The sequence below is a fragment of the Rutilus rutilus genome (assembly GCF_951802725.1).
Source record: "Rutilus rutilus genome assembly, chromosome: 9".
NCBI classification, from domain to species: domain Eukaryota; kingdom Metazoa; phylum Chordata; class Actinopteri; order Cypriniformes; family Leuciscidae; genus Rutilus; species Rutilus rutilus.
In genome coordinates this window covers 38878762-38888911 of record NC_140223.1, presented here as the reverse complement: position 1 = coordinate 38888911, position 10150 = coordinate 38878762, and the positions used below count along the sequence as shown (strand labels likewise).

General features: G+C 38.1%; 1 protein-coding gene across 2 annotated transcripts; it reads left to right on the top strand.

The window, feature by feature from the left end:
- The first annotated feature begins 5979 nt into the window (after window positions 1-5979).
- LOC311296553 (cytochrome P450 2G1-like) lies at window positions 5980-10150 on the top strand. 2 transcript variants are annotated; one of them, XM_084418379.1, is made up of 10 exons: window positions 5980-6170; window positions 6598-6687; window positions 6953-7115; window positions 7205-7354; window positions 7477-7637; window positions 7733-7909; window positions 8024-8165; window positions 8491-8678; window positions 8807-8948; window positions 9495-10150. In XM_084418379.1, exons 1-10 carry the CDS (start codon window positions 6099-6101, stop codon window positions 9674-9676), a joined length of 1467 nt encoding a protein of 488 aa, XP_084274505.1. In that variant the 5' UTR covers window positions 5980-6098; the 3' UTR covers window positions 9677-10150. The 2 variants fall into 2 exon arrangements, with proteins under 2 accessions (XP_084274505.1, XP_084274506.1); XM_084418380.1 differs by having other exon boundaries at window positions 6023-6170; window positions 6574-6687.

Genomic DNA, 10150 nt, shown 5'->3' with positions numbered 1-10150 from the left:
CGCAACTAAAGTAAACACTGATCACCATAATGGTGACTTACAATTTGTGATTTTCTCCTTCAGTGATTCTGATTGTTAACATCAGGTGTCTTCAATAATGCTCAATCATCTCTAAATTAATCACTTGATTACCTCATTAACTTTAACACTCTTGAGTGTTAATTTAACACTCATATTTTAACACTTTACACTTTTGAGTGTGGACTCATATACACTCCCAGGAGTGTTAATTTAACACTGGAGTTTTTGCTGTGTAAGGAGTCAAAATCTTGTATAAAGTTAATTGAAAACTTGTCAGACGTTTGTGGATACATTTAGTTTATAAATGCAAAAATAGTCATAATCACTATTCTCACTGTAAAAAAAAAAAACAAAAAAAAAAAACAGAAATCTCTGTTCTGATTTCTGCTAACTTTGCATATTTCTTGAATTTAATGTACAATATTTCTATAAAATTTGTTATATTCACCTTTTCCCTCTTTCTGTTGATTATGAGTGTTCATTAAACGGAAATATAATGTTACATCATATTGAGTGTGTCAATCCATCCGTCATTCAGCTATATAAACAGGATCATGTTTACAGTGCTCTAAATGACTGGGCCAAGAGTTAAACAGAGGATGACACAGCAGATTAGCTGGAGACAGTAAACTGGGGGATGAATGCTCATTTCTTCATGTTACATTTAGCTCACAAGTGTGTCACACTGAAAAAAAAAAAAAAAAAAAAATTCTTCCTAAGTATGTCTTGGTTTTCAGTACAAGCATCTGACCATTCTTAAATCAAGACACATTTACTTGAAAAGCATAATTTAGATAATACGTTTTATTAGACTTGTTTTCTGAAAAGAAAAAAAAATACTTGCTTAGAATTCCATGTGGGGCCCAAATGGGTTTGACCTGGGCTATCTAACTGGGGCCCAGCCAGTTTTGTTTTCATGTAGGCCTCACATAGGTTAGCCCAGATGAATTGAAAACTAAGTATGCACACTACAGGGTGTTAAATATAACACTGAATCAGTGTTTGAGTTAATGAGATAATTAAGTAATTTAATTGAGTGATGGCTGGGTGTTATTGAAGATAGCTGATGATAACAAGCAGACTCACTGAAGGAAAGAGGAACAACAAGAACTGAATCTACAACTGACTTCCAGACACAGCCTTAGATGAAATCAACTGAAGATAAAAGAAGACATTAAATATCTCAAGATCTCAGCAGAGGAGGATTAAACAACTCCACAAACAGAATTACCAGCTTCACTTATTACTGACCAGATTGACTTTATTTCTGTCAGATGTCTACAGAAGTTCTCATTGAGAATGAACATGTTTAGATGTTGATGTTTTACTGAAAATAATAGTTTGGCGTCACCATTATGGTGATCAGTATTTGATTTAGATGGGCAGTTTGACAATTAACTTTATAATAATTTTGATTTTCTCTGGTTTCTGTAACTGTGTTTGTTATGGCAGGAACAGCAGAGAAAAATGTGATTTGTTGCAGTCAGCTTCTTGATAAGAATATAATCATCATGTATACACTGATATAATTAAACTGTGCAGGTTCTATTACTGTAAAAATACAACATACTATAATAAACAGTTATTATATTAAAAAATATTTTTTTTCAGCTACTCACGTCAATTACGAATTATGATCACTTGTATATTTTATATTATTGATCAATATGTGAATCCGTTGACCATTGACCAATATGTGAAATCCGTGGTCTCATTGTCAGAATTTAATTTAGATGAGATTAGATGAGATTAGATAGAACTGTATTGATCCCAGATTGATTCCACTATTGTATGTCACGGACTTCCGAAGCTTTGTTTGGTCACATGCTTTTTCTGCTCTGATTTGTTAGATATGGTGGATAAAACAGTCTGACCACCAGATGTCACTAATGCGCATTGTGTTAAAAGCTTAGAGTAATTAACCTTCCCTTTCGTGGTCACTACGAGTTACGTCGTGATGACGAATGGGGTTTCGCTTAGAAAGCCTATCACCTTCGAGAATTAGAAAACGAGCCAATGGCAATGAAATGCCTTGGGTCTGCGGAATTTGCATATCATAACTCCGCCCCACCTCATGGGTATATAAGGAAGTATGCTGGCAACATGCAGTTATGTTTTTGCTTCGGAGCCAAGAGTTTTCTTCACTCCCACAAGCCATTCTGAATCATCTTCACTCTACGAGACGAGCGGCTCTTCAGTGTGTTGGTGCGTTCCAGCGAGATCACATTGCCTGCTGCTGGTCTGTGCAGTGATCTGTTGACAGTGTGTGTGTTTCTCCCTGGGCACTTCGGCACTCTGCTGGGCTTTTTCCTCTCTCTAAAATAGCTGCACGCGGCACGTCTTTTTCAAGACGGCTCGCCCGTGTGTTTTCTGGATGTGGGCGCGTGTTTCGACGGCCTAACGGTCACGAGCACTTTGCCACATCCAAATCTATCTCTTCCTCGAGAGGGGATACTTTGGCTGGTGGCCAGGGTGATCTGAGGGTTACGGTGTGGCATAATAACCAACGAGTCATTCCTCGGGCCACGCCCCCCTCCACATCGCAAACCGAGGAGCTTCCGTGTGTGCCTGGTTCCAGTGCTTTATTCAACATCACCAGGTTCCACTCCTTTTGAGCATTTGGATGCTACTGTCAGACTGTGTAAGCCTTTGAGGATAATGCCAATTGAACTATTATCCTTTCCTTTGAATCGTCTGACCATCTCTTGAGTAATGGTATCCAAAAAGGTGTAGTATACCCTTGTTCGATAGAACTCCTCCAAATTCTCAGGGTTGACTTCTCCTGTTGACTTGGAACTGTACTTATACCTTGCAGGTATTTTTGGGTCTTGTCTCACCAGGTATTTTGTCAGCAAACTCAATTCCAGCAACCTCAGCCCTCTCCTTTGCTTTTTCAAACACAATTTTGAATTCACTTTCTGACCTCAGTTCCTGAAGCCTTTTTAGCACTCCTTCCACCACTGTGTATGACACTGCCAGATCCACATCTTTACACTGAAGATCAGCTGATGCAACAGCTGTCTCCTGAAACACTGGGGTGGCCACCTCCAAACAAAGCATAAACTCAAAATCTATGCTGCGAAACAACATTAGAGCATCACCTGCAGCTGGATCTGGTGGATTGCTGTCTGACATTTTTTTAGGCCCTATAATTAATGATGATTGATGGGTTGACCTCTTGACCTTGCCACGTTCCCTGCGATGACCTTGACTTCTCCATGACATTGTCACCTTTGACCTTGATTATATTGAATAATTGGATAATAGGTAAAATTGGATGTCTAAATGTCTATGACCTTGTGAGTATAAGGTGTCCATTGATTAATATTTGAACTTTGACACGATATAATGGAAATCATGAGGATTATTTTTGAGCCCTGATATCAGGTTGGGTCTGTGTGGCGCATGCAGGCAGCATGGAGCTCCCTCCCACCCTTCGCATTCCAGAGCACAGGGGGATTGCTGGGGCCAGTGGAAGTGAGAAAAAGAGGTTTTCTAATAATGAAATATTTCACAAGATTTCACACTAACTAAATTTGAAAAAATTCTGTTCTTTAAAAGAATATAAATGAAATGATTATATCGTTCAATTTAAAAATAAACATCTTTTCTAAATGTACTGAAACACAGTGAGAGATCTTCAGAGAGAGAGAGAGAGAGAGAGAGCAACAATAGCCGCTTTCCGACCGGAGGAACCTTTTCACAGTTCCTAGAACTATTGGCTAAAGTACCCGGATGTCGGCGTGTTCGCACCGCAGGAACTAGGAACGATTTTAGTTCTAGGAACTCCATTTGGAGGAACTAATTCAGATCCTACTTCAGAGTAGGGTCTAAACCAGCACTATAGGAACTACCCGTGATGTTAGTGTACGCTGATTGACCGAACGCACGCGGAACACCAGCACCCGCCATTTTTAAAACAGCTAGAATGTAAACACACAGATTATAGCCTATATATTTACTCCAGAAACTAACTATACAAACATGGAAAACAGTGATAGATGGGTCTCTAAACCTTTATGCTGAAGAGAAAATCCAACGCAACTTTGAGGGGACCAAGCCAAACATGATTATGTTTATCTGCCCAGCTAGCAACACTGGACATCAACCACACGGCATAGGCTAATAAGCTTTTTTTCATATACTGTCTACTTTCTATAACAGTTCTATCTAATAACATATTAAACAGTTCTGTTAGACAGATCGCTAACAAATAAACACAGAGAATGCGAGCATTGTTTGCTTTGGCGTTTTCAGCGCCACCAAAATAAAGGTCTGTCGCGCCGTCAAAATAAAAGTCGCCGTTCTTGCGTCACTCCCTTACCCCTCCTACCAGTTCCTATGGCCACTTGGCCAGTGCGAACGCAAACAGCAAAACCGAGTTTGGGGGAGAGTAGTTCATAGAACTGTTTAGAAGTGGACAGTTCCTATAAATAAGTTCCTGTAACTACTTGGTCGGAAAGCGGCTAATGAAAACATTTAGAAACTGTGAATCCTCTGTCCCCATTGATAGGCTGCTTATAAGGTACTTCTAATCGCCAGCGCATCTTCTGAGAAAGAAGTTACTTGACAATCATTAATGCTAGCTTCAGGATATAGGGTGTCAGACCAGATGAGCCTCTGAGCATCATGTCACAGCATATGTAATGTTAGCCTGCTAACGCCTTTACAGAGCCAAAGTTTTGTTCATACTAAATTTATTTCAAAGCATTAAAATGAAAAGATTGTTTAAATTAAACGTAATTAATTTAAATTAATACATTAATATATTCTATTTATCTTCTAGAAGATTACTGTAATGATTTTGTTTAACGGTGACCTAAAATATAATTTTTATTAAACATGTCTGTTCACAAACTTTAGATTATTGAAAATTTGAAAGAAAAACTGTACTTAGTCATCTTAAATCTCATTTATATGAAAAGATTCAATCAGCATTTTTGTCCATGTTGGGTTTCAATTTTGATGGGATGGACTTTCCATAGCCATAATGATTTTTGTACTGTAACTGCATTTTCTATCCTGTACACCTACACCAACACGACCATCACAGAAAACTAAATTGTTACATTTTCAAAAAAAAATAAAAAAATAAATAAATAATAATAATATAATTTCTAAGCTGTTTTGCACACACGCACACACACACACACACACACACACACACACACACACACACACACACACACACACACACGCACACACACTCATTTGGTAAAAATTAAACTTGAAATACAATGAAATACATCCTAGCTACTTTCTAAATTCTTGTTACGGAACTTATTGCGAACAATTCATAAATAGACATCTCTCTGGTGGCATATGCATAACTTCTCCATGACACTACTTCAGATTCAATGTGGCTTTAATCCTATATAGCTGTTTACGACGTCATGACTCTCTTTATATACACAGATTTTGTGGCTCAGATGAGGTTCAGTTCTGGTTTATTTCTTGGCTGACATGTGGCATTGCTATGGCCTGCTTGTGGCCCAGATCTGGGAAGCAGGAGTGAGCCGCCCAAGGGCCGTCATTCCACGCTGCATGTGGGCCAGATCATCTTTCATGTGCCAGATGTGGGCCAGATCTGGGCCGTCACAATGTTGCTATGTGGGATTAGTGAAATGAACTGCACTTGTACAGAATTTATTAATATTTGTTAATGTTAATTTCAACTTTTATTTACATAACATTAATTAATGCACTGTGAACTAACTTGCTCATGGTTAGTTCATAGTTAATACATTAGCTAATGTTAATTAATGAACCTTTTTGTAAAGTGTTACCAAAATACCTCCTTAAAGTAACAACTGCACATGTTCACTTTTTACAGTGTACATAAGAATAAATGAAAAAACAAACAAACAGCATAAGCGACCAATGAGAAAGATCTATGGTGCGCTCTGATTAAAGTGCACAAGCAGGTATTTGATCACATGCTTCACCTCTGTCCCACTCATACTGGAACCACCTCTTATTGCTCTGTCCCACTTTATATAGTACATGAAACTGAGAGAAAGACATAGAAAGATATAAACTGGGCTAGTGGGCTGTAAGGAACATTTTGGAGAAAAGGGATGGAACTCTTTGGCTCATTGGTGTTGGTTTTAGTCCTGGCTGTGTTGGTGTTGGTGAAATGGAAAAGAAAGGCGAGTGGACTTTCCTTTAAGGAACAAAAATATATGGGAATATACTGCAAAATATAATGTGATAGATTACATAATACATTTCCATAAATGGGAAACTAGTGCTTATATTTTTTTATATACTGACTGCAATATATGCATTGACCATGTATGGCTATATATTAATACATATAAAATATTTATAAATGAAGACAAACATAGCATTACATGTAATATTCATAAAGTTGTATTCTTTATTGTGTACATATATTGCCACAATTGCCACAATGATATATTAGTATTGTCACATATTTTTCAATATATGAAAAGCGGCAATTCCTTATGTATTATTCAATATATTGTTAACAATATATTATTCTGTAATATACTGTTAAACTATTAAATATATTGATCATTCATATATTAGGGAAATATATTTTCTTTTCATAAGGGTTCTTTGCCCCCTGGGCCGCTGGCACTGCCACTGTTTGGAAACTTGGTAATAATGGACAAGCGTGCACCCTTTAAAAGCTTCATGAAGGTAAGCAGAATCATGTACTTCTGAATGTTATGCTTCAAATATGAACATGAATTGCAGGGTATTGTAAGGCATTGCATTTGGATATTGTGCAGATGTTTACCAATGCATCACAATGCAGTTGCCTTTGATGAATGCCATAGAGAGATTTCATTGTTGTTTGTGAAACACTGGTTTTAGTTTAGCAAATTACATGTAGTATGAAATACTCAGAAACACCTGATGAGTTTGCACTGGTGTGTAACAGTAAATTCTGTTCTCCCAACAGTGGAGTAAAACCTATGGGCCTGTGATGACGGTGTACCTTGGATCCCAAAGAACGGTGGTTCTGGTCGGATATGAGACAGTGAAAGAGGCTCTGGTGGACCAGGCAGATGACTTCAAAGGCAGAGCCCCCATTCCCTTTCTAAACACAATGCTGAGAGGCTACGGTGAGATTATTGTTTATTGTTGTCAAAGACGACAGCTGTCAGTTTAATGTAGTTCAGTCTAGATTTCAATCTCTCTAAAATGTTTGTAGGTTTGACCATCAGTAATGGAGATCGTTGGCTTCAACTGAGGCGGTTCACTCTCACCACACTGAGGGATTTTGGAATGGGACGCAAACGAATGGAACAGTGGATTCAAGAAGAGAGCAGGCATTTGCTGAAGAGTTTTGAAGAAGCCAAATGTGAGGAAAGAGAGCATTTGACATTTGCCTCCTATGAGTTCAGTACAAGTGCAGTGGTATACATTGAGTGTTCTGCCCTCACAGCTGTGAGAGTTGTATGCTAAAAAGTTTTTCTCCTTCAGCGACACCAGTCGACCCAGTCTTCTTCCTGAGCCGGGCTGTGTCCAACGTGATCTGTTCCCTGGTGTTTGGGCAGCGCTTTGATTATGATGACAAAAGCTTTCTGCACTTGCTCCAGATCATCTCCAGACTTGCGCGTTTTGTCAGCAGCCCTTGGGGCCAGGTGAGCAGAAGTTTCAAAAGTGGCCATTCTGTTTTTCTATGCAAAGACCATGTCCTGTGTGAAAGTCTTCTTAACTATCTTCTCAACCCCAACAGCTGTACAACATCTTCCCTAAACTAATGCAGTTATTGCCTGGTAGTCATCATACCACGTTTAGAGAGGTAGATGACATCAAAGCCTTCATTATGACAAAAATCACGGAGCATGAGCAGAATTTGGACTTCAGTGAGCCGAAGGACTTTATTGACTGCTTCCTTATCAGACTCAAACAGGTACAGAAAGGTTGTTTCTTTTCTTTTCTCTTATCTCTTCTATATACACATTGTTCAGCATTTACTTAGACAATGTATACAATTCCTGTTCTGTTTCTTTGTGTGCTACGGCAGGAGAAACACAATCCTGACACAGAATTCCACAAGGAAAACATGTGGGCGACTGTTGTAAATCTGTTTATAGCTGGGACAGAGACCACAAGCACAACTATCAGATATGCCCTGATGATGATGATCAAGCACCCCCACATACAGGGTATGTTCGTAAGATGTCCCTAATTGTGCTCCTTGCTGTTAAGCTAAGTCAAACTACAAGACTGAGAATCACTGTTCTACTCACTTAAAGACATTTAAGTGCATCGCATCCAGTGTAGACAGCATCACTGATTATAATGGGTTCTATGTGATTTTGTCACGCCGCTCTCGTCTGGTGTAGACACGGTGTAGCTGCGATAGTATTCTGTACTTATGATATATGTATTATTTGCTTTCTGTCTTGTTTTTTATCTTTTCAATTTTTTTATTATTATTATTGATCATATATCATTTTAATCAATGAATATTTGGTGTATTTGATCTAGAGCAAATTCAGAGGGAGATTGATCAAGTTATTGGACAGAACAGGGTCCCTACAATGGATGACAGGAAGTCCCTTCCTTTCACTGACGCTGTGATTCATGAAGTACAACGGTACTTGGACTTTGCCCCACTAAATGTTCCCCATTATGTCATGCATGACATCTCGTTCAGAGGTTACGTAATACCAAAGGTAACAATGAACACATACAATGGTCATCGCCTCTTATCTTGGAAATTACTAGATTTGTGCAAATGCATAAAATATTTCCCAATAATCTGGATGTTTTGTGTAATTTTAAATGTATTTTATTTCCCCAGGACACAGTAATTCTTCCCATGCTGCACTCTGTCCTCAGGGATGAGTTACAGTGGGAAACCCCTTGGACATTTAACCCAGAGCACTTTCTGGATGCCAATGGCAACTTTAAAAATAATCCAGCCTTTTTCCCTTTTTCTGCAGGTAAACTCTGTAAAGTCTCTCATGTCAGTCCAGAGTTAATCAAAGTTAACTTTCTAGCTTTGCAAATGAGTTTGGAATTGTGGGACTGAGTGCACTCCCTATTTACATTTCAGTACACACACACACACGTTTGGTTTACTATCTTTGTGGGGACTATCCATCGCAGAATGGTTTCTATACTGTCCAAACTGTATATTCTCTCCCCTAACACTAACACTAACTCTACCCCTAAACCCACCCATCACACAAAACTTTCTGCATTTTTACATTTTCAAAAAACATCATCCTGTATTATTAATAAGCTTATTTCCTCATGGGGACCAAAAAATGTGATATTGTCCCGACAAACTAGGGTTTACCAGGGCCACACAGTCACTCACAGCATGAATAACCATGCATGAATTTATTTTTTCCACCTTTTAAATCAAGTTTTAAACAGACCAATATAATCAGAGAATAGCTTTAAATTTTAAGCTCAAAATTGTGATACTAAAACTTATTTCATAAATAACATGAATAATTGTATTTGGTCTTGCATCTCTGCAGGTAAACGCGCTTGTGTGGGTGAGTCTCTGGCTCGTATGGAGCTCTTTCTGTTCATCGTGTCTCTGCTTCAGAAGTTCAGCTTCAGAAGTCCAAAGGGTCCAGATGGCATAGACCCCAGTCCTGAACTCAGTAGCTTTGCCAACATGCCTCGATTCTATGAGCTCATTGCCTCCCCCCGCTGAGCAACATGGATATTGCTACTTGTCTAATTTTACAAGAATATGGATATACAGTATATATGGAGTGGCCATAATAAGCACAGAGTACAAATTGATCAAAGGATATATCTTTTGCATATACGATTTTTTTATGAAAATTACCACCATGAAACTGAAAAGCATTGTAATGCAAAATAAAAAGCATTAATGTAAAAAAAAATCATTATTTCTTACATTAATACTATAGTGCAGTGGTTCCCCTGATGTACTCCCTTTCGAAAGGGAACTCTATGAAGGTAATATGATTTGTAAAAGTATACATAAGATTGCAAGCGTAAATTAAATTTGCACGTGCAAGAGAAGATTTGTAAAGGTGTAAATCGCCTTAAGTGTAAGAAAAAGATATTTGCAACATTGTACTGTTATTCGTAAGTGTAATACATGTATTATGAAACTGCAGCTTCATGCTTACGCAAAATAAATATGATCTGTATTCTT

Bases quoted from the DNA above. Each gene is read 5' to 3' on its own strand.
- LOC311296553 (XM_084418380.1), top strand. From the start codon at position 6,099: ATGGAACTCTTTGGCTCATTGGTGTTGGTTTTAGTCCTGGCTGTGTTG. The intron at 7,116-7,204 runs GTGAGATTATTG...AAATGTTTGTAG, and splicing joins CACAATGCTGAGAGGCTACG to GTTTGACCATCAGTAATGGA. The intron at 8,949-9,494 runs GTAAACTCTGTA...GCATCTCTGCAG, and splicing joins CTTTTTCCCTTTTTCTGCAG to GTAAACGCGCTTGTGTGGGT.